Source organism: Panthera leo, chromosome A1, assembly GCF_018350215.1.
Source record: "Panthera leo isolate Ple1 chromosome A1, P.leo_Ple1_pat1.1, whole genome shotgun sequence".
NCBI classification, from domain to species: Eukaryota; Metazoa; Chordata; class Mammalia; order Carnivora; family Felidae; genus Panthera; species Panthera leo.
This window is the reverse complement of record NC_056679.1, coordinates 171464326-171489006: the sequence shown is the minus strand read 5'-3', so window position 1 is coordinate 171489006 and position 24681 is coordinate 171464326. Positions and strand designations below refer to the sequence as shown.

Below are 24681 nucleotides of genomic sequence, written 5' to 3'. Positions count from 1 at the left end.
TTGAGCTTGGCTCAGGTCATGATCTCACGGTTCGTGAGTTTGAGCCCCATGTTGGGCTCTGTGCTTAAGGCACAGAGCCTGCTTGAGATTGTCTCTCTCCCTCTCTTAGCCCTTCCCCAGTTTGTGTGTTTTCTCTCTCTCTCTCTCTCTCTCTGTCTCTCTCTCTCTCAAAATAAATAAACTTAAAAAATTTTTTTTACTTCTTCCTTATTTCACCTAGTAATACTTCCTAGAATTCTCTTTATACCAGTCCATTGAGAGCTTTCTTGTTCTTTTGTGCAGCTATGTAGGACTCCATTGAGTGTGTACCATGGTTTACTCAACTGATCTCTTATGCTGTGACAATTTAGGTAGTTTTCAGTAGTTTGCAATTATAAATTTCCCTTCAATTAATAACTTTGTGCATATGTATTTTTATATTGGGGTAAATTCCCAGGATTGGGATTGCATGGTCAAATTGCAAGTGCATGTGTAGTTTTGTTAGATATTTCCACATCCCCTCCTCCATCTAGAGTTTTTGTGCCATTTTGCATTTCCATCTACAGGGTATGAGCACACCTGTAACTACAGATGGAGCATTCTCCCCCATGTGTTCCTAAGTGTGGCTCTGTTAGTAGTATTTGGATCTTGATGCCAACAGCTTGGTTTGGCATTTCTCAGATTCAGAGATGGACTGCTAGACCTGCGGTCAGAAAGCATGGTTTGGGTCCAGGCCTCCCACATGTCCAACTTTGGACAATTCACTGAGTAACATGTAACCTACATTTCCTTAGCTATAAAGTGAGAACGACAAAATCTGCCTTCCAGGGTTGTGGTGAGGTTGAAGGCACCTAGTCTGAAGTTGGACTTATAATAGGCTCCAGGTTTATGTCTCTGAATCGGAATTGTCTTGGCATCATGTCATCTAGGGCTACTGGAGCTTTGCAAAGGAAGGGCTCGGGGAGCACCTTGTCCTTGACCAGTCTCAGCTCATGAGTAGCTCGTGCCAAGGCAGGAAGGGGAGCACAGGTCTTCCAGGGCCGTGCATTTTCCTTTGCTTCACTTACTAGTATGTGTGTTGACTTTCTCTATAATTAAAACACATGGACCACTTATTTGGAAAAAATTGTAAAATTCTGCTCTAAAACGTTTTTAAATTGAGTATCAGTAGAACTTACTAGATATGCCTTCATTGTAACAAGCTTTAATAACACTTATTACTTAAAAATCTTTAACATTTGTAAACTGGGGATAAAGGTTATCATTAAAAAAATAACTCTGCAAGTATAAGAGGGAAATGTGAACATTTTTCTGAATGCTATGGTTTCTCTAAAGAGCAAGTGAGGAAAAGATAGAGTAAAACAACAGCAAAAGCCAAGCATCTGGATTCCTGGGTTTGTATCCGTGTATTTTCTCAAGTAGGAAGCAGAATAAGCTCAACATAATCATCTTCAATGTTTACTGAAACATGATTTAAATATTCTCTAATGTTTTGGCCCATGTTTTCTCTTTCTGAATTTTGGGGAGGAAAAGGAAAAAGAGGAGAAGCAACACAATCTGACACGTCCTTTCCAACGCTGTAATTTACGTTTCTGTGAGCTAGAAAGAGTTACGTACAGTTATTCATCAAACAATTAATTTATTCATCCATAAAAAGAGGTAAAAAGGTTTTTCACATTTATTCTGTGTTTTGGAATATTACCCACACAGCTGACAAAAGAATACTGGAATATTTTTGGTTTTGTTCTTTTATTGTAAAATATATATGCAGGAATGGAAATTAATTTGATTCTCCAAGTGCCCTCCTGAAATGCACTGTGATTTTTAATTCAAACAATATTAAGTGCATTTCAAAAGGAATTTTTAAAAAGTAACTGGGGTGTGTGTGTTAGGGGTGTGTGTGTATGTGCCATGTAATATTTTCTAATCTAGAGCCCTGAAAAGACCCTTTCTTGAAAGAAAGTGGTTTGCTCATTTATATAAAACAGGGAAACAGCAAGTATCTGTGCCCAACTTCCTTTTCCAAATAAGAAGATTGTTAGTTTGTTTTGTTGCAGGGCTCACTGTGAATTCTTAACTGAACTCGGGATGCCTGGGAGAGAGAGCAGTGGCAAACACGGGGACAGGCACTGACAGACATTGTGCCCGCTCTCTCACTTGTACAGACATTGTTCAGCTTTTAAAACTGTAGTCAATCAGTCTCACCACTTAGAATGATAACAGTTTTCAAAACAGTTAAAATTTTGGGTTATCTCTTTGGTATCTGTTTTCATTTCCACCCCTTGCCTGCCTTTGCTTTATCAGTAATCAGGTTATTTCAGTCATTGGCTATCCACCCTCTGTTGATTTTGTTTTTCCCCCTGGTGCCTAAAGTCAGTTACAGCTCTTGTTGAGATTGCAGTTAAAAAACCACAATACTTTAGACTTGTAATCTTGACACTTCCTTCGATCTTCTCCTCTGCTTCTGTGGATTGCTGATGATTGGAAAACTCTCTGCTGTAGGCCTTTCCAGTATTTATGTAATGATCACATGTCACTACTATGAAAGTACTAATCTTTTAAAAATATGTGCCTATACAGTGTACTTTAGGTTACTTCTGTGACGCTGGAGGTGGGACAGACATATAATAGGACTGAGAGGATATTCACCCCCACAATTGTAGGGAAGCTGGGGAAGGCAGACTGTCCAGTTGTGGCTGCTTCCCAAGACAGCAACAGAGCAACCCCTAGAGCATGGGCTGGGTGTGGCGATAAGGGTCAGGCTTGGGAGAGGCAATGAGTCAGCAGGGCCCGGGGTGAAGAAGTTGTGTAGCGCACAGTTGATGCGAGCCCCTCCAGGACCCTGCTAGCAATCTCAATACACTTCAGAGAAGCCAAACTGAAGTAGATTTATTTCTTGAAGCTTGCAAAGAGAAACACCCAGCAAAGGTGGGAAAAGAAATAGAGAGCTCTGAGGGAGTTAGGTTGGGAATTCATCAGTATGATACGTGTCCTGAAGTCTTACAAATGATAGAACTGGGAGTTTGAGCCAAGTTTACCTAGGGCTCCAAGGTGCAGTGAAGCCCCCAAATGGTGTTTGAGATACAGGCTATTTAAATTTGCTCAAAAAAAAAAAAAAGGGGGGGGTGGTGCCTGGGTGGCTCAGTCAGTTAAGCATCCAACTTCAGCTCAGGTCATGATCTCATGGTCTGTGAGTTCGAGCCCCACGTCGGGCTCTGTGCCGACAGCTTAGAGCCTGGAGCCTGCTTTGGACTCTGTGTATCTCTCTCTCTCTGCTCCTCCCCTGGTCATTCTCTCTCTCTCTCTCTCTCTCTCTCTCAAAAATAAACATTTTTAAAAAATTTGCTCAGTTTATAGAATAAAACTATGATAAAAGCCTGTGTTAAAAAGAGATTCGGCATGTAGCTTTGCTTCTGGCAGGAAATGACAAAAGCTATGAAGGTGTTTGAGTGCTTTTGCCGAAAGCAAGCAGTTGATGCTTGGAGAAAGTATTTTAGCAGAGGGTTGGAATGGACTTCTGAAGTTAAGCATCTGCCCACCTTTGAATGAATGGAAAGGTGCTAATTGTCCCAGTCTGTTTGGAAAAGGCTTAGTAGGAGAGAGAGACTTTGTGATGCCACATCAGTGCCATTCATACCAGCGGTTAAGTGGCAAAAACGCACGGAATTTATTCAGAATTCCTGGTTTCTTTTTTAGTTATGTTAACACTCCTTTTAGTATTTGGATTATTCTGCTGACAGTGGGATAAAAACCAGGCAGCTGGTGTTACAGCCCCGTACAAATGGAAAATGAGTTCATACTTGTCATTTGCACAGGACAGAAGTAATTAGGAGGCCTGTGGGAACCTCTTTTGTTCCTTTAGTGTATTTGTACCCAAGGAAACTTGAGAAAACCCAATTCTGGTCGGATCTTAAATATGTTTTCTCCTTTCATTAAGTGATGGTGGTTAAAAAAAAATTATTACATATCCCGTGACTGGATCTCTATTTGAAAAGAAAAAGAATATAGATGTTAACGTGAGGAATAGAATGAAAACCAATCTAAGAAAAGTTTGAGGGGACTTAATTTGTTTATATATTTTTTTAAACGTTTTTATTTATTTTTGAGAGAGAGAGAGAGAGCACAAATGGGGGAAGGGCAGAAAGAGAGGGAGACACAGAATCTGAAGCAGGCTCTGAGCTTTCAGCACAGAGCCCAATGTGGGGCTCGAACCCACAAACCGGGAGATCATGACCTGAGCCGAAGTCAGACGCTTAACCAACTGAGCCATGCAGGCACCCCGGGATTTACTATATTTTTAAGATAGAATGCTTTTTTGTTTCTCCTCTGTTTCTGTAAATTTGGATTATATGTAATTAAGTAACTTATTGAAAATTTGTTTTTTGGTTTGTAAATACCACCTGATTTGTGGATGCTCTTGCTAAAATGTTCAAGTATTAGTGTCACAAAGTGGTCCTCACCAGCCACCATTTCTTGTCAGTGATAATGTCTAGTATGTCCTGGCACATGTAGAGCTTTCATTGTTGGAAGGCACAGGAAGGTGGAGTATAGATACTGAGGAAGGTGGTGGTGGGGAGAGGACCACATGTCCTGTACTCACTTTATCCTAATCATTTATCCTGATACAATGCAATCACAAGCCAAATTATTTTAAAATAAATGACCTGTGCATTATATTTTTGGATAATGCAGTGACCTTAAAAACACGTACGGTTATATAAGAAACGCTTTTTTTTAAGTTTATTTATTTATTTGGGGGGGGGGGAGGTATGAGCTGGGGAGGGGCAGAGACTGAGGGAGAGAGAATCCCAAGCAGGCTCTGAGCTGTCAGCACAGAGCACAGCATGGGGCTCAATCTCACCACCGTGAGATCATGACCTGAGCTGAAATCAAGATTTGGATGCTTAACTGACTGAGCCACCCAGGCACCACACTATAAGAAACTCTTGATAGTGGTGGCCTCTGGGGAAGGGGATTGGGAACACGATGGGAGTGAGATTTTAGTTATCAGTGTGTGTCCATTTTGGTAACTTTTGGCATTTGTACCATGTGTGTATATTATGTATGGAGAAAAGAAAAGAAGAAGGGAAAACCCTTCCCTTCTAAGCATTCCCATGTCCCGACAGGATGCTTGGTTTCCCACCCTGCCTGCAAGGATCTTATGTGATTTCCTGGGCACCCCCTTCCCCCATTTCTTTTGCTTTTGAGGAATGCCCTTTCTGAATCCATTGACTTGGCTCCCTTATCTCTACTTGTGTAATCCCTGCCCCTTTCATGAAAGTCACCGAAGATGTCTCACCATGAAATGCAGTCCCCTCCTTTCAAACCTTGTTTGACCTTTCCCGGTCACTTGAGTCTTGTGCTCTCCTTCTAGCCTCTCTGCCACTGTTGCCTCCTGTTCCATTTTGACACCCCCCTCCCTCCCCGCACTCCTTCTTCACAGCATCCTGGTTGTGATTTTATCTTCACCCACTTCGTTCTTTCTCCTGGAACAATTTCTTTTATGCTCTTGGGTGAAATCATTTGTGTCAGCAGGTGTGGCCTGTCTCTTCAGCTCTGTGTCTGCATGTCTCCTGGCCCACTAGGTATGTTTAGTTCCCCATTCCATAGGCACCTCAAAATCAAAATAGCCTGAACTTACTATCTCTTCCCTTGCCATCCAAATGCCCAATTTTTTCCTACTTGCTGTATTTCATTAGTTAGCATTCTCCAAGCCAGAAACCTGGGAATTGTCTTATGTTCCTTCCTCCACTTCACAAGGTTTTGGAATTATAGGCGGCCTTGCTGTAACATGCATATATTGGCTCTGTTTTCATCACACCCTTTCATCTTACAAATAAACCTCTAAACTGGGCAGCTTCCTTCCAGATGGACTTGGAATAAATTTCATGCATATAAATGTTCTTTCCTTATTAAAAGGTGGGAAGGATCCTTTTCCATTACTCATCTGCATTGACAATTTTGTGCTTATAAATTCATGGAAACCTCATTCCAGGGGCATTTCTGCATTTGAGGCTTAAGTTTGCTAATTTAGTTTTAATTTTTTTTAAACGTTTATTTATTTTTGAGAGGGAGAGAGAGAGAGAGAGAGACAGAGCACGAGTGGGGGGAGGGGCAGAGAAAGAGGGAGACACAGAATCTGAAGCAGGCTCCAGGCTCTGAGCTGTCCGCACAGAGCCCAATGCGGGGCCCGAACCCACAGACTGTGAAATCATGACCTGAGCTGAAGTGGGATGCTCAACCGACTGAGCCACCCAGGCGCCCTATGCTAATTTAGTTTTAGATAAAACAAACAAACAAAACAATTATAGAGCTTCACAGAATTTGTGGTTCATTGTTTTAGCACTTAGATTATATCTTGCGTTGTTGCCTATTCAGTCACTTAAAAAAATAAATAATATCTTCTGCGCAATTAGAATGATCTCTAATATTGCCTTTATTTCTCATGTGTTAAATATAGGTAGGTAGCTACTGGATAGTTGAAATTTAATGTATATCTATTATGTACTTTACATAGGTCATATCATTTAGTTTAATTCAGCCAATAACTAGATGCAGAATGTGGAAGCTCAGAGACATTATTCAGTTTGCTTAGATGACACAGCTGTGGGGGTCGCTCCTTGCGTTGGCCCCTCCTGAGATGCTTTAGTCATCATTTTAAATGTAGCATGTACATCCCTGAAAATAATAGAGTTAATAACTGGGTTTATGGGCATCTCCTCTTTATTGGGAGTTGATTTCCACACAGTGTGGTCCGGTTTGGGTGCCCGTTTATGATGGAAAAGTTTGCAGTACTTCCTTGCCATGGCCCTGCTTATCCATGGTCTTGGGGTGATGAAGAAGTAAGTGATAAAGGTGACGGCACTGCGATTTATGTGGAACTTAATTTCATAATTTTAATTATTGAAGGTGGTTTGAAGGCATCCCTCCAAAAATAGTTACCAAGAGGTAATTATTTTTTGTTTTATGTGTTAATAATTTGGGCCTACCCAAACTTTTGATACCTGGAAGGTGGCTGTCATCTGAAGATTAGTATGGTCAGTAATTCATATTCTGTTTCTCTTTTTGTTTCTCTCAGTGCAATGAAACCTCATTCTTTTTTGAAGCTCGAAGTAAAACGGCTTGCAAGCATCTTTGGAAGTGTAGTGTAGAACATCACACATTTTTCAGGTATGTTAATGTGAAAGTTTTGTGCATTGTTCTAATAAGTGAAAATTGCATTTGTTTTTATAACAAGTGTTCTTTTCTGTCTATAAGTAGAAATTTAGAAGTGTTTCTCTTCTATTAATTTTTTTCAGCCACCTAATTTTCTGGATCATATTAATACACACACACACACACACACACACACACAGATACCTTCTTCTTTGGTCCTACTATAAGAAAGGGTCAAGGACATTTACATATATATATATAATTCAGCTTTGGTATTGATGGAAATTAAATGTTCTATGGACATACTAAATTTGAAATGCCTGTTAGTCACCTAAGTAGAGGTGTGGAGCAGGCAGTTGGGTGTCCAGGGCTTATTGGAAAGACCAAAGCTGGCCATGTAAATTTACTAGGTATTTAAGGCAAAGGGGACTGGATGAGGTCATCAGTGGAAAAAATGAAGAAAGAGAACAGAAAGCCAAGGACTGAGCCGTAGGACCCTCCCAGCATGTAAAGTGCAGTAGAACTAACAAAGGAGCGTAAGACGGCATGGGAAAATGGAAAATAGAGTAGATGGCATGGGAAAATGGAAAATATAGAGGAAAATGCCATGCTGAATAAGAAGCCAGCAACTGCACTGCATGCTCCCAGGACGTCAAGTAAGAGGAGGGTAGAGAGTTGACCATTGGAGTATAGTGACACTTTCTTTCACATCCTTCTAGTGTAAAGATAAAACCAAATCCTAGCAGGTAATATATTAAGCTTTATGTTTTGCTTTTTAAATTTAAAGTTAGATTAATTCTTCCCCTTATTCCTATGTGATGGAAGGAGTATGGAGCACTTCTCCCCAATAGCATGATGTTGGAGAAGTATTCTTATAAAATGACCTATGTCCTTTATAGGGTTTATATTAGTTGAGGGATGTGGCCCAGCAAGCCTGAGACATTGCCTGTAGTCCTATGGGGCCTGGGCCAGGGAGCTCCACATGGAAGGTGTCTGTTGAAGGTACCCTGGAATGGGAAGTCCTGGAATATAAAGAGGAGTAAAACACTACATCAGATCTGTCATGAAAGCCATGGCATGAATATTTCAACATAGTGACACTATTCTTAATTTAAGTAGAGAAAGTAAGTTGATTCACAGCTGAAGCTTCCAAAGGGCAATGATCTATATAATAGCTTGCCGAAACTATGAACACTCTGATATCATACATACATAAAATCCTAGAGCATGGTTGTGTTTCAAATATTAGCTTAAAATAACTGGTAATTATTTCCTGCCAATATGTACAATAACTCAAATATTTCGACTAGCTGTGAAACAATGTTGCACTCTATTTTCTACATAGCTTTTGCTCAAGGGTTGTGTAAGTACCTGTATTTATGAATCCTTATCTAATTTTCTTTTAAAAACTTATTAGAATGCCAGAAAATGAATCAAATTCATTGTCAAGAAAACTCAGCAAGTTTGGATCCATGAGTTATAAGCACCGGTATAGGTAAATGGCATTTTTTCTTTGGGGAAGGGTATATACATGTGAATAAATATTTAATTCAGTTGTCCACATACACACACACACTAAAGTTTATGATTTAAATTTTTTTTTTTATTTTTCTGCCAGTGAATTTCAAAAGCGTAACAGTTCATTAAAACTTTCTTGACAAAAACAGCCTATTTAATATGTGTATTAGCTATGTTAAGTTTAGGACTTTTAGAATGTAGTACAGCTTATGATCTTCAGAAATTCATTTTGATACAATTATCACTTTATTTCTAATGATGTGATTATGAGACAAAGTAGATATCCTGAATTGTAGCTGAGTGGTGTTCTCAGGACCATTCAGTCAATCACCTGTTGTAACACAATGTGTACTTTATACTGTGGATCAAAGCGTGTTTCCTACAGCATAAAGCTTAAGTGTATAATGCTACAATTATGTCTAAACTTTACTGAGCAGTTACTAAGTACCATGTATTGTGCTAAATGTTTTCTATTTATTGCTTCATTGAATAATTCCTGCCTTTTTAATATTATCCCCCTTAATATATGGGGAAAGTAAAGTTCAGAGACACAAGTCACTTTTCAAGGTAACCTAGCCAAGAAGCAGGAAAGTGGTCCCTTCCCTGGCAGTCTAACTCCAAAGCCCTTGCTTTGACTATTAGGCAAACCCTGAGCATGTTACAGGAAAAGCCTGATTGGGTCTTTTTCTAATACCAGCATTAAAAATGGGAACCTTCTTGTTGTGAAAAAGAACTGTTTTGTTTCAATTCGTCTGTTAAGTGGAGAGCCTGTGATATGCAAGGCAAGATATTGGATTGGGTGCCCAGAGATATAGAGAATTGGATCTAACTACTTCTGCCTTTAGAGAGCTCCAGTGAAGCAGGTCCCAGGCCCTGTAAAACAAGTAGGGTGCCCAAATGCCACTCTGGAAGTGGGATACTGTTCTCTCAGTTCCACTGGAGACGGCACTAAATGAAATTCTTACCTAGGAGACAAAGCCAAGTCATTGTTGGCAGGACAGTGGTATGCCAGATTTTAATTCCTCTTTTTCAACCCACTTGTTTTTGGTTCTGAATTTGAAACCAGAGATAATAAAAGAGTGATTAATAGTGAATGCTCAGTGCGTTACCATTATGTATTACTCACTTGGGTTATTTGCTCATTTGATGCCCAAGACTTAACTGTTATTGTATTAGAGAGATATTCTTGGTATTTGAATGAAAATATTCATTGAAGGGCACGTGGGTGGCTCAGTCGGTTAAGCTTCTGACTTTGGCTCAGGTCATGATCTCACAACTCATGGGTTTGAGCCCTGTGTTGGGCTCTGTGCTGACAACTTGGAGCCTGGAGCCTGCTTTGGATTCTGTGTTTCCCTCCCTGTGCCCCTCTCCACCCCCCCCCCTCAAAAGAAACATTTAAAATTTTTTTTAATTAAAAAAAAGAAAATATTCATTGATACCTAAAAATTTAACCTTCAGGTTACCAAGGTTCTTCCTTAGATAGTGATGTAGTTAAGGAAAGAGTATTTACTTTTGTATTGAGAAGAGCTGATAGTATTTGGGCTGTTTTTCTAGTTGGGGCATAAAACATTTTGAGGTTTATAGAGAGAATGTGTAAATCTATCTTCTTGTCACTGAAGTAAAGCTAGTGAAAAAGCATCTGTCAGTGTTCATGCTATTAAAATTGTAATTATGCTGTTTAACATATGCTGTAGTTGGTTTCCACAAATTTACCCATACCTGATTTCTTAAATTTATTGAAATGCAAATGTTGTGGCTACTGGGAATTATTATTAGAAAGTTATTGGGTTTTGCATATTAAATATCATTTCTTCCAAGAAAGTAATTAAAGGTAACCTTTGCAGAATTGGAAGCTCCACTAAATCTGTTCTAATTTTGTGGATGGTATTAACTCCCCAGTAAGTCGTAATGAAACCCAAATCTCCGTGTCTGTATGTAGGAAGCATTAACATTACCCCATCCCTGGAAGAAAGACGTTTCGTCCCACTGCCCAGAGCTAGGCTCAGGCCCAGGTGGGTCTCTGACAGCTGGGTGGTTGCCAGCACGTGGACTGTTGATTGTCAAAGTGGAAAAACAACCAGCCTTTAACACACATCATATGCCTACTCCTTTCTTGAGACTCCTTTCTGGAGGCCCCATGGGATACAAGCAGAGCCCTGGAAACACAGGCAGCCCCTCCTTCACCCTTCAGGCTTTTGGGGCATGGGGGATAAGGGAGAGCAGAACAGGTGGCTGTGGTTTGTGAGTGTGGGTGTCTGCCTGCTTTGTGTGTCTGTATTTCTGCTGGTGTGTGTGGGACGGAAGAAGAGTTCTTGTCTTTGCTCTCTTCCCTCCATCGTGGGGCTTACAGAACTCCAAGAAGATTCCAACATCTCTTAGAAAAATGAATTACTAAGAAGGAAAAAAATTGACATTTTTAGTGATACATGACTGCCAGTTGTCTCAAAAGTTCAAAATTTGTGGGAAAACAGAGCTGCAATCAGTCTAGTTCTTTTATTGTTGTTTTATTATCACATAGCAATAATTTAAAATAGATACTGATGAAGTACTTTGTGATACACTGGTATCTCTTTCTCTGAGCCCCTCAAAAACTTCTCGCAAAGGACAAGAGTGTGTGCGCCAGCGTGTGCGGAGGCAGGGAAGTGGTGATTATGGTGAAGAAGCTCTTTCTGGTCACTACAGAGAGCCACTAGACAGGCATCGGAACTCTTATACTTTACACTGTAAATCTCTCTCTTCATCAAGTACTTTCTGCTGCAAGGAAATAGTAAGAATACTGTACAAGAATATTTCCGCTAGGAAATACTCTGAATAAGTGTGTGTGTATGTGTGTGTGTATATATATAAAATTATGATATAATTTTATTATAGTCATGAGTTGGACTCTCAATCTACTGAGCCACCCAGGCACCTCAACTAGAAATATATTTTAATTTTTTTGGTGTGTGTGGGGGGCGCCTGGGTGGCTCAGTCAGTTAAGTATCTGACTTTGGCTCAGAGTCATGATCTTGCGGTTCATGGGTTCAAGCCCCACATCAGGCCCTGTGCTGACAGCTCAGAGCCTGGAGCCTGCTTCGGATTCTGTGTCTCTCTCTCTCTCTCTCTGCCCCTCCCCTGCTTGTGCTCTGTCTCTCTCTCAAAAATAAATAAACATTAAAAAAAATACATATTTTAAATGAGGAAAATGAGGCTCCAAGAGATTTTAAAAAGAATCTGCTGAAGACCACACAGTTAGAGCAGAGCTGTGTTTTAAACTGGGCTGGTGGAGCACCTGGGTGGCTCAGTTGGTTAAGCATCCGACTTTGGCTTGGGTCAACATCTCACAGCTCATTGGTTTGAGCCCCACATCAGCCTCTGTGCTCACAGCTCAGAGCCTGGAGCCTACTTCAAATTCTGTGTCTCCCTCTTTATCTGCTCCTTCCCTGCTCATTTGCTCACGTGCTCGCTCTCTCTCAAAAATAAATAAACATTAAAAAAAAAATTTTTTTTTTAAATTTAAACAAACTGGGCTTGTAATGTCATACCAAATGGTTCAGTGTTCTTCCCTTTCTCCCAGGCCACCAGGCCGTGTCACAACAACCAGCTGGAGGTCAGAAAGCTCATTCTAAGTCCTCTGTAGGCTGTGGCAGATCAGTTTATGTTTCTGGACCTTAGTTTTATTAATCTTGTAATATGATTTTCTCATTATCCTTTATTCCTGAGAGAGAAGCCATGAGGGAAAATTGAATGGTAAAGTAAAATCTCATTATAAAATGCCACAGTGGGTCCACATGCTGGGTTGTATTTTCAGGGCAAATATTTTTTCCTCTGCAATGAAGTATACAGTATCCAAGTCTTTCTGATAACAGAGTCTGTTGTAAGTAGCTCTTATCTTTATGCTTCAAACCATTTATAATAATGGAATTCTGCTCTTTATATGGAATTTTGTTTTTTAGCCTTTTAGGAGTGAGATGTTGCTGTTTGTGCTACCTTATGTACTACCTTTAAAAAAAGGTTAAATTTCAAGTAAAAGAAAACCTGTCACAGGTTTTCTCCCATTCTCTATGCTGGTTCCCATCAACTCTTGAACATGAGGCACACACAGATGGAGCCTGCCATGGTAGCTCATATCAAGTGGTGTCCCTAGCTGGCCTGACGGGAGCCACTTTGATGAGTGTTTCAAGCATCCTTTTATTTCTAATAAAGGTAGATGGGGTAGTAAGAAGGGGGAACTTTCACAGAAGTGTGTAGGAGGTAAATTTTGCTTATATAAGTCTCATCTCTTTTTCCCATTTATCCTGTAAATGTAGGAGGAATAAGATTTGGGGCCATGAAATGGCCTTTTTCCTCCCATACGTGGGCTCTTTTTGTGATGAATCAAACTAGACATACAAAAATTCATTTTTCCTGTACCTAAATGATATTTTCCTGTGTGAAAGCCAGAGTCATTCACTGGCTCAGATTCAGCAGCTGTGGAGTAATTTTTCAGTAAGATGAATGTTCACTGAAATCCAGCAAACAAAATCACACCAATCCTCAGGAAAATTATGTGAAGGTTAGTCCATTCCCAGGGAAAGCTCACCTTGCATCCTCAGACTCTTTAGAGAGGCAGCACTTTGCGTGGGCTTTTGGCTTACTTTAAATCTTTCTGGGCACTCGATCTGGCACAGGTGAGGTGAGCATTAATAAATGGTTGTGCCACAGCAGGGTTCAGGGAAAAATCATACCAAGCCATCCTGTGGGGCATGCTTTACAACTTGCTGTGTAAGTACAACCTAGTGACATGTTGATTCATGTAGAATCGTTGCTATTGTATAATTTAGCCCAACGTAATTTATTATTTAGTTGTAGAGCTGGAAGACCATCAGTATCCTCTATTTCTAGCTCATTCTACTTAAATCTAAACCTAACCTCTTTAATAAATTTCTGCCTCTGAAAGATTGTCCTTCTATCTAACCTAAGACTCTCATATTAGAATTTAATATTACTGCCTTGGTTAATATTGCAATGAGAATCAATTGAAAACCCTTATATACTTAGGGCCTCTGTGACTCTGTGTTGTTTTTCTTCTTTGCATATTGTGTAGATATTGTGAATGAGCCGTGGTTTAATTTTGTGACTGTGTGGTTTTATCTGTGTTAACCAAAATGTTGCATTTCCAAGTGGCAGGACAGCATTGCAAATGAGTCGAGACCTTTCTATTCAACTTCCTCGGCCAGATCAGAATGTGGCACGAAGTCGAAGCAAGACTTACCCAAAGAGAATAGCACAAACACAGCCAGCTGGTGAGTCACTGATGTAACCTTGCATTTCCTTTTAGGGTGGTGGTGTAAGATAAGCTCAGGTGGTGACTATGGCCATGTAGTTTCATTTATTGTTAAGTAGGATTTTTAATTTGACCCTGAAACTGTCCAAGCAATTAGAAGTTACTGTAAGTAACTTCAGGGTCAAATTAAAAATAGTAAGTTTTATATATAGTAAGTTACTATAAGTAATTGAGTAATTTCTTAGTTTGATGTATCTGAGATTGGAACTGAAACTCTTACCAAACGTCCTTTAAAAAAAAGTAACAGTATTGATATAAATTAAACTATACAGAACTCAGTTGGATTTTTATTGTTGGTTTTTTATTGTGAAATATGTGTATAGACAAGTGTTTACAATGTACATACATGCATATGTATGTATACTTGCACATACACACACAAAATTTAATATAGCCTGTAATCCCAAAGTCCTTCCTATTAGCCTAATTATTTATATCTTCACCATCTCCCTTCCCAACCAGAGAAAATCCCCATCTAACTTTATGATAGTTATTTCCTTAATTTTTGTTAGAATTTCAATACCGTGCAGACTTCCCCAAACAAACAAGTTTATTTTTGCCTATTTTTAACATAATTTATATGAATGACCATGGCATACATTGTTTGTGTCTTGCTTCCATCAGTGCTGTATGTATACGAAAGTGCATTCATTTTTCTTGCTGTGAGTATTCTGTTATGACATTCTTTTTGTCCATTCTGTTTTTGATGGACAGCTGGGTTATTCAAATTTTTGTTTTAAATGAAGACTACTTCTGTAATAAACCCACCTAATCAGTTTTAATCCATGTTCAATGCTCAGAACTCACAGAATTATTTTGTAAAGTGACGTTACTGAGTTTGGTTTATGTCTTACCTATAGGTCCCCCTTGTCTAACATGCTCCATGGACTTTTCTCATACTGTTAAGCTTGAGTCTCACCATAGCCCTGTGAGGTAGGGCAAGGCACAGAGTATGTTCCCATTTTACAGATGAGGAAGACATAGTTCCAGCATCTAGAGAAGTATGGGGCTGGAATAAGAGCCTAGATCTCCTGGTTTTTGTTTTTACCATATTGTGGCAAGTGAGGGGAATTTTTAATAACAGTAATTTCTATCTGAGCATTGCATGACAATTGACATAGCATTGTGACATCTGTTGTTTCGTTTAATCCTTATGTCAAGCCTCTGAGGAAAGTATTCTGCTCTACTGCTCCCCGTGTGAGAGTGTCACCTGACTTACTCTTTCGAAGCCCAATTAAATCTGAGTGTAGGTTCCCCCCATCACTGAGCTGGGAGGAAATTAAATTCTTTCTGTTGGTTCTGCAGTGGCAAAATAAGACATGAATTAACTTTGCAATAGGTTACTTTGCCACAGAAGTATTATCGTTTTCCCTGTTTGGCTGATGAGGAAACTAAGATTTAAAAGGACAAATTTGTCCAAGATTATATAATAAATAGGTAACTTAGGATAAAAATTTTACCTGTAATATTTAATATTTTTATCTTAATAATTTCTATTTATCTTTGTATATGAGCAGTCTGAAATTCCATTTGGATCAAATACAACGTGGTACAATTAGCAAACTTTCAAATCCTATGCTGTTTCTGAATTGCTGTACCTCATGAAATGAGTGAGACCAACTGAGACTATCAAAAGCATGTCTTGCTTCAAATCACCATTGCATTCTACTCAAGACGTGGGAATCATACATGCTTTGTTTACAAACCTGCTCCCTTGCTCCTTTTCTTCTCATATCCTCTTACAAAGATAATTGCCTCTGTGACGCTTTTTGTATATGTGGGGGTGTATGGCTCTCCTTGGAAGCCCAAATACTGAAGCTGATTAATTTAGGGACAAAGGTTTTTGGTTTTATTTTTGTTTTTCTCTTGGTGTATGCAGAGAACAACCCCAGGGGATGATTTTGGACTTTCACACCCCTCATTCATCTTGTGTTGCATTAAAACACACTCTTTTCTTGGTAGGGGATGAGGGTGTGGTTAATGTACCACCCAGGCTTTTCAAGGACACCCTCTCAGCATCTGGGAGACCTTTTTAAAATGCAGCACATTATGCATTTATTATTATAAATGCCTGCCTCGTTCAATTGGTAGAGCATGTGACTCTTGATCTCAGCGTCCTGAGTTCAAGCCCCACGTTGGGTGTAGCGATTGCTTAAAAATACATACATGCATACACATTTGTTTTAGAAAACTTAAGAAACTTAGAACCTTTCCTTCCAAAAGAAAAAAAATCTTTCATATTCAATTCCATTCTCCTGATAGTTAATACTTATTACGTAGCTTTCTAGTTGTTTGTATATCTTTTCTGCAAAAGCAATATAGTAGTCTTTTACAATCTGCTTTTCTTATTTAATAATATGTCACGGATATGTTTTAATAAGTTTCTAAATGTTCTTAGCACCATTTTAGCATCTATATAATTTTCTGTTACACAGATGGATAGACATATAATTTATTCAACCAATCTTTAGTTCTTAGATGGTTTAAGCTGCTTGAAATTTTGAAGGATATAAATATAACTAAAGTGAATCTCCATGGAGTGATAGCTTTAAACATCCATGCTAATTTATTACATGTATTTTAAACAATGGTTCATTTTCATCATTTTTAACATAAAAAGGATTAAACAATGCTGTGTTTAGAAACTAAGTCAGACTTTGCTGTGTACACATTTCACTTTGATTTTGAATTACTTTTAGTCTGACTTTTCAAGTCTGGATTCCACAAAACTGCGATGTGTTCTGGGATCCAGAGATGGACCCTCCCTTTGACTGTGTGACTGTCTTGGGTAGGGAAGGATCACTTCGCAAATGCCTATGATGAGGTGTCACAGTTGCTGTCACACACATGGGGAGAATGTGGTGGAGGCAGAGATTAATGTTTTTTTGCTCTCTCAAATCTTCCATTTTCTCTTTCCTCTAATTCAAATGTACTTTACTGGGAGCCTCAGCTGAACCCAGCTGGTGGTGACCCAGTCTCAGCCATGCCCTATTTCTCAGGTCATGGTGGGGTTCAGACTTGGAGCAGAATATTTGAAGAGGGTCCTCTTGTCTTCACCTACATTAGTCACTGCTGTGCTCCTTGTTCCAGCCAGGCCCCAAGAAGGTGGGCAGTTCTGTGCGAAGCTGGGCTGGGATGTGTGTATGAGAGGGAGGGGTCTTTGGCTTGGCGTGCCTGAGAGCCTGCTGTGCTTAGGGTCAAGCCTGCACCTCACTGGCAGTCCTCCGTGAAGTTTCTGCTGCCTGGGGGAGGGGATGCTTCAGAGAGTGCCTGCAGGTCACTAGGTCAGGTCGCTGTAGCCCTCTGGCCTCTGTCCCCTTCCCCACCATCGCAGGCAGTTTCTCCAGACTGTTACTTTTTCTTCCCACACCCCCACCTTGCTCAGAGCACCCTCTCCCTCGGAAGCTCCCTATTCCTGAGGCCCATTCATGGGTGGCTGGGCCGGAAAGGAACAATAGGTCTTGTCTTTTTTAAAATTACTTTTTACTGACCAAACGGGAATAAAAATATTACTTTACTAAATTACGACGCCACAGTTACTTAAATTTTCATTTACAAATTTTGACCGTTAAATTTTGATCAACAGAAAACTGATTTTGAGATGTAGAAGAGATTGATTAGATTGTACTGTATTTGACAAAAAGGAGTTATGGTTTATTTATTTGTTTAAAAGTTTTATTTATTTGAGTGATATCTACATCCAACCTGGGGCTTGAACTCATGATTCTGAAATCAAGAGCCAGATGCTCTACTGACTGAGCCAGCCAGGCGTGCCTGGAGTATGGTTTAAATAAAAGATAGATTTTCTCTTTCTACTCTAAACAGGCCAGCTATTAATTTTCATAGATTAAATTCTGCTGATATTCTCCCTAAAACAAAATTTTAGAGAACTATAGTTTCAGGAGTTATTGGCATAGATTCTCACCTCGTTTAACACTTACATATAATAATAATAATAAAAAAAACTAATTGTGGTAGGAGGTTTTCATTTTTTGTTAGTTTATAACATTAATTGATGGTGCATGATTCGTTACTATAGAAGACATTCTTTTATTTAAGTTAAAATACTTCAGACAAACTCAGTGATTTCTCCCCTTAACTTGCATCTTGGTTGTCTGGAGATTTAAAACACTTTTTTTCCCACCTCTCAGTCACAAATAATAAATGCCCTGGTAGCTAAAAAGCCATTGTGTTTAGAATCCGCCAAGATTAGGCCTTGGCACCTCTATGAGGAAGTGCATTCCGGAGTCAAGAGCCCTGCACCCAGCCTGCCTGCTGCTCCACCCCAGGAGCTCAGCGCCAGGGCAGGGAGCCAGAGCATTCCTGCAGATCTGCATGGCCTCAGAGGGAGCTTGGGGGTAAAGCAGGAGGCGAGAGGTCAGGAAGGAAAAGTGCATATTTATACAGCCCTTTCTCTGACAAGGTCTTGGCAACCCACATAGGTGGGTTCCTGTCAGAAGAGAATCGGCTATAGGTAGGCAGTACAGACAATATCTGGCTATAACTCATAATTAGCTGTAAGAAAAGTACTGGGTGAAGAAACATATCCATTTGCAATGGATAAACAATGCTGTGATTGTCTGATACGGCATTTTAGGTTCTTAACGGCACCACACTGACGAACAGAGAAATAAATAGTTGCAGTGTAGCCTTCAGACGACTGAAAAGCAAGATCCGGTGACATTTTGGCATTCTCACTCAGCATCTGTGGGAAACGCTGCAAACACAATGCCTGGGGGTGATGAAAATGACTTTTGAACGAGGTTGGTTTGTGCTAGTCTGCAAGCAGACAGCTACTGCTCAGGCCAAGCCACTTGTTTCTGTGCAGGGGAGTGGACCCAGAGTTGCCAAGCTTCCAGTGTTTTAAGGGAAGCATAATATGTGGATATTTATGTAAACTTCCCAGAATTTTGAATAGTGGCAATTTCATTTTAAAGATAGTCTTTTGTGTGCTAAATTGGAACCTTCCTGAGAGCCAGATGTGACACGGAGGGCTGCCTCTTTGGAACCTCTGATTGACAGCTGGTATGAACCCACCTGTCCCTGGAGTTCACTGCGGGTTGCTCCAGCATCCCCTGTGAGCATCACTAAATTGGATTCAACACTCCATGACTCCCAGCACAAGCACTTTGTTCTTAGTAGGTCAGTTGGCCAACACCAGGGGACGGTGGGTGCTGCACAGCTCTGGCCCCTGCAGCATAAGATTAACACATGGGTAGCTGACCAGCATCTATTGGTGACCTGACGTGGGTGCACCCCAGAGCAGGACAGATGGAGAAATGCTTTAACATAGTGAAGTACAAGTTCATTGATACAGTATATAGCTCTGGGCTGTTGAGAAATAGTAATGTCAAGAAAGTAATAATCATTTATTAAGTACTTCCTTTGATTAGCACATTGTGTGAGACATGACATCAGCAGAAGCCCAACTGGGCTGTGGCAATCAGCAATGTATTTTAAAAGGTTTTTGTTGCTGGTTTTTTTTTTTGTTTTGTTTTGTTTTTGTTATTTGTTTTAAATTTATTTTTGAATAAACACATTTGCACATTCACGTTTCTAATAGAGTTTTGAAAAGCTTAGAGGAAGACACTGATTCCTATGCTAGGAAACATGCATCATAATTTATGGGAAAAGTAACAGAACAGTACAAGACTGATCATACAAAATTCAAATGTTAGGAATGTCTACTGTGTTGTAACAGATACAACCCAAATCTTTAAGGCAAGGACCATAAGACACATTCATTTTAATAGAATAGAGTAGGTCACTAACTGAGAGCATACTTGGTTTCAGAGGAGGAGAGCTCATAGGAGGGCCTGGAGTCGTTGGATGAGATGAGGTGTAAGACAGTCACTTTGTGTTGTGTATAAGGAAACGCGGGCCCAAAGAGGTGAAGTGATTTCTGAGTGTCGCATGTTCTGGAACCTGGAGGTATCTGGATGAGAATCACTAGGCACTCTGAGGAATGTCTGGAAGAAGACTGTGGCACCTTCCTGTGCACCTGATGGGAATCGTGGAGTGTTTGCTTATCCTGTGAGGGTCAGCAGAAGACAGGAAGGGAAGAAATTAGTATCAATTCTCATACAAGGGAATTAGAACAAGGCATTCTGACCAGGAGTGTTATGTGGCTGGTTTTGGAGATGATTTCCTGAAAATTTAACAGTGTTAACTTTGTTTTAGAGAGTGTGTGATTGTGACATTCATTCTTCAAGGTAACAAATAAGAATTAGCTGATTGATATACTGAGATAATGATCCAGATCTGTGATTCCTGCTTCTTTTTCACCTGGACTGGAAGAATTCCTGCTGAGTCTTAGATTATCTCTTAACTGATTATTGAAACAGCTGCATTGGGAAGTCATGTGGTACAGTGGGAGGAAAAAAAAAATGTGTAGTGTATCCAATTTGAGTAAATTTGAATTCCTGGTCTAACTTGGCTGTGACCTACAACCATCATTCCATATTCTGATCTTTCATCTCATTATCTACAAAATAAAGGAACTGGTACAAAATCACTAAAGATCCCTCTTCCTAAAATTCTTTCTTCTCTCTGGCTTCTCTGTCATAGTGTTAAAAGGACCAAATATGAGAAAAGATTTTGGAAAGCTTTTTTAGAGTAGTTTTTAAATTTAATCATTATTTCAGAAACCTGTAAGATGTTGAAAATATCTTACCAGATCACAAAATACATTTTTCTCCTTGGAAATATACAATGTTTTTGTATACTTTTATATACAGAAGTATAGCTGGTTCTTTAAAACTTAAGTTCAGGGGTGTCTGGGTGGCTCAGTCATTTGAGCGTCTGACTTCAGCTCAGGTCATGATCTCGTGGTCTGTGAGTTCGAGCCCCATTTCGGGCTCTGTGCTGACAGCTCAGAGCCTGGAGCCTGCTTCAGATTCTGTGTCTCCTTCTCTCTCTGCCCCTCCCCCGCTCATGCTCTGTCTCTCTCTCTCTCTCTCTCTCTCTCTGTCAAAAATAAAATAAACATTAAAAAAAATTATAAAACTTAAGTTCAAATGAAATTCCTATTCCTGAATGAAATTAATTGCAATAAGCAATTCAGTAATACAGCTTTTTAAGATGTTCTTTTAGTCTGAATTGACCAGATGAATCTGGATTTTACCTCTTTGGTTAACTCATGGTTAGAAATTAGTGCTATCTTCTGTTGGTGGGAATATAAACTGGTGCAGCCATTCTGGAGAACAGTATGGAGGTTCCTCAGAAAGTTCAAAATAGAACTACCCTATGATCCAGCAATTGCACTACTAGGTTTTTACACAAAGGATGCGAAAATATAGATTCAAAGGAATACATGCACCCTGATATTTATGGCAGCATTGTCAACCATAGCCAAACTATGGAGAGAGTCCAAATGTCCATTGACTGATGAATGGATGAAGAAGATGTGGTGTGTGTGTGTGTGTGTGTGTAGACACACACACACACACACACACACACACACACACACGCTGGAATATTACTCAGCCATCAAAAAGAATGGAATCTTACCACCTGCAATAATGTGGATGGAGCTAGAGTGTATTATGCTAAGTGATATAAGTTAGAGAAAGATAAATATCATATGATTTCACTCATTTGTGGAATTTAAAAAACAAAACAGATGAATATATGGGAGGATGTCAAAAAGGGAGAGAGGGAAACAAACCATAAGAGACTCAAAGAGAATAAACTGAGAGTTGATGAAGGGAAGAGGGTGGGGGATGGGATAGATAGGTGCTGGGTATTAAAGGGGGCACTTGCTATGATGGGCACTGGGTGTTTTGTGTAAGTGATGAATCACTGAATTGTATTCTTGAAGCCAATATTGCACTGTATGTGAGCTAACTAGAATTTAAATAAATATTTGAAAAGAAAAAAAAGTGTTATCTTACTAGGTACAAATAGAGGCCTTTCTGGACAGGTTTTTGCATGGCTTTGTCTCTGCCTTTGACTTCTGAATATAACCAAAGACTAGTCCTTTAGTGAACCTACTTCTTGTAGAAGTTAGTGTGAATTGGTTCCACCTTCGCAGTTGTTTGTGGTCACAGCTCCTAAGGCTCTGCCTTGACTTTACAAACCATTTAGGTAAATTTTTCTGCTTTTTCACCCATCTTTCTACACAGATGGAGGTTCAAGGGTGTCTGTCAACTGTTTAAGATGGTTTTGAGATAGATTTCTTAGGCAGACAACATCTGAGGATTTCACAGCTTTGTTTTACTACCAGATTCAGAATTCACAGTGATTTCTCTGTCAGCATCTTCTTCAGACTTTGAGAAATCTGGGATTGATTTCTGTAATCTGCTCTCCTTACTTATTGGTATCGGTGTGAAAAATGGTTGGCATTAGTTCCTGGAGTTCAGGATTATTTTGGTTGGTGTAGGGAAAGCAGGGGAGGCAGGCAAAAAGGAACCACCTTTCCTGGAGCAGGTGTCCTGTTTGGCACTTTGAACAATGCGCTATGTGGATCTTGGAACCAAGTGTCCTGAGGGGTGACAGGAAATCCCTCTGTAACAATGGTCTTGCCCCTCCCCTCTCTCCAGGGGTGAGAATGGGGCACCTGAGGAAACCACCCGGTTTCCTTCTCCTGAGAAGCTGGAATCAGAGCCCAGAAGATGAGTCAGCTGTGGAGAGCCACCACTTTTGGGGCTACTGTTACAGCCCAGGTGCCAGGCACACCCATGAACAAAGAAGTGGGTTTGCAGGGAAAGAATAGAGTCGCTGAGAAACACCAAAGGACCGTGCAGCTTTGAGAGGAGAATGGGGGTAGGACACAGGAGCCATGAATTCCACTTTGTGATGTCCTGCGGTGTCCTTTAAGTTGAATCCCTAATTTGGTCTGGTTTCCTTGCACCTTAACAGTGGATAACATTACTTCTTTGGTAATCCCATGAGGAAGGTGGGTGATATTCTCATTTTACTCATGAGGAAACCGAAGCTCAGAAACAATAATTACTTACTCAAGGTCACACAGATTGTAAGAGCAGTGTTTGAATCTATGTGTTTGGTACCTTAGAGCATATATTTGGAAAGTAAATGGAAAATAAAGAAGGTGAAACTCCTTGAATTGTTTGAAAATATACATCCCTGGTTTTTCCTACTATTGCATGATTTCCTTACTTCTTTAAATCTACAGATATTCTTGAGAAGACAGTACATTCTGCTAATTTATAAAGAAGCAGCAAGTCAGTCTGCTTCTAAGTTCTTTGGGACATTTTGCCCAGCAAAGAGGGGAAGAGGCAGTAACAGCCTTAAGTGCAAGGCACATCACGTAGATCATATAGTCAGGTGTATGTTCATGGCTCTTTTCCTTAGTTGGCACTCTTTTTTATTCTGCCTTGAAGCTGATGTTTATTTTCATTCTGTAAAAGATTTAATATATGGCAAGTCTGGTTAGATTTTCTCTAAAATGTTAATATTTCCACTCTTCCCATGAGTTAAGTTTAGCATTCCACGCATAGCTACCCAAATTAGAAAAGCAAGCAAAACTAAAGGCCTATGGTGTATTAAATATCATAGCTCTAGTGAGTTACCATAAATGATACTTAGTTTCCCATTCCCTTTTCCTTCATCAAGAATTTATTGAGCACCTCTTTGACATAAGACCTGTGATACTGTGATTTATAATAAGAAATATGTATTTGGTGTTTATTCCCATTTCTGGCACAGAGCTCCTAAAACCATTGGAATTTCCTATATGATAAGAGCAGTAGAGGTGAAGGAACATCTTTTGTTATTCATAGCAAGCCCTTTTGAACCTACTGGTGAGGTCACTTTTGGAAAGTCCCTAAGGATGGGGGCTGGGTACAAGGGGAGCCAGCCATAATTAAAGAGTTGGGATTTTCAGCCCCAGCCCCTGACCTCTGGAGAGGAAAGAGGTGTTGGAGATTGAGTTCAATCATTGATAGCCAACAACTTCATCAATTGTGCCTATGTACTAAAGTCTCCATAAAACCCCAAAGGATGGGATTCTGAGGGGTTGGTGAATTCGTGGAGATGCAGTGAGTGTTGCTCAGAGCCCCTTTCTCATACTTTGTCTTGTGCATGTCTTCCATTTGGCCATTTTTGAGTTTTTATAATGAACTGGTGATCTCGTAAGTAAACTGTTTCTCTGAGTTCTGAGAACCCCTCTAGCAAATTAATCTGATGAGGAGGCAATCTTGAGGGATTCAGCCCTTAACATGTGGGATCTGACAGTATCTCCAGGTTGATAGCATGAGAATTGAGTTAAATTGCAGGCTACCCAGTCATTGTCCTCTGAGAATTGAATTGCTTGGTTAGGTGTTGGAAAAAACATTCAGTGGAGACTCTTTTCTGTGGAGCATAGAGAAAGGAATAAAACCTGGCCCCTGATTTAGGGGGAACTTAGTCATATAAAAATAATAAAGCAGTTATGTCACACTTATTCAAAGCCAAGCACTGTGTTGAGCACTTTCTCTTTGTTTCATCTTTATTATTATTATTATTATTATTATTATTATTATTTAAATTTTTCATCTTGAGACTCCATGCCCAATGTGGAACCTGAACTCATGACCCCAGAGATCAAGAGTCTCATGCTCCACCAGCTGAACCAGCCAGGCATCCCAAGCACTTTTTTAAAAATTATCTAATCTTCATATCCACTATATAAGTAGTTGGTGATATCTCTATTTTATTGTTGAGAAACCTGAGGCCCAGAGGGATTTACTAACTTGTCCAAGATCACACCATGGGTAAACTGGCAG

General features: G+C 39.8%; 1 protein-coding gene across 2 annotated transcripts in view; it reads left to right on the top strand.

Moving 5' to 3' along the window:
- EPB41L4A (erythrocyte membrane protein band 4.1 like 4A) overlaps nucleotides 1-24681 on the top strand; it is a 253070-nt gene that overhangs the window by 169413 nt on the left and 58976 nt on the right. For both annotated transcript variants that reach the window (XM_042945193.1, XM_042945184.1), the window contains exons 11-13: nucleotides 7058-7149; nucleotides 8552-8629; nucleotides 13795-13916. In XM_042945193.1, coding sequence (XP_042801127.1) covers nucleotides 7058-7149; nucleotides 8552-8629; nucleotides 13795-13916 — 292 coding nt within the window. The remainder of the gene's footprint in view (nucleotides 1-7057; nucleotides 7150-8551; nucleotides 8630-13794; nucleotides 13917-24681) is intronic.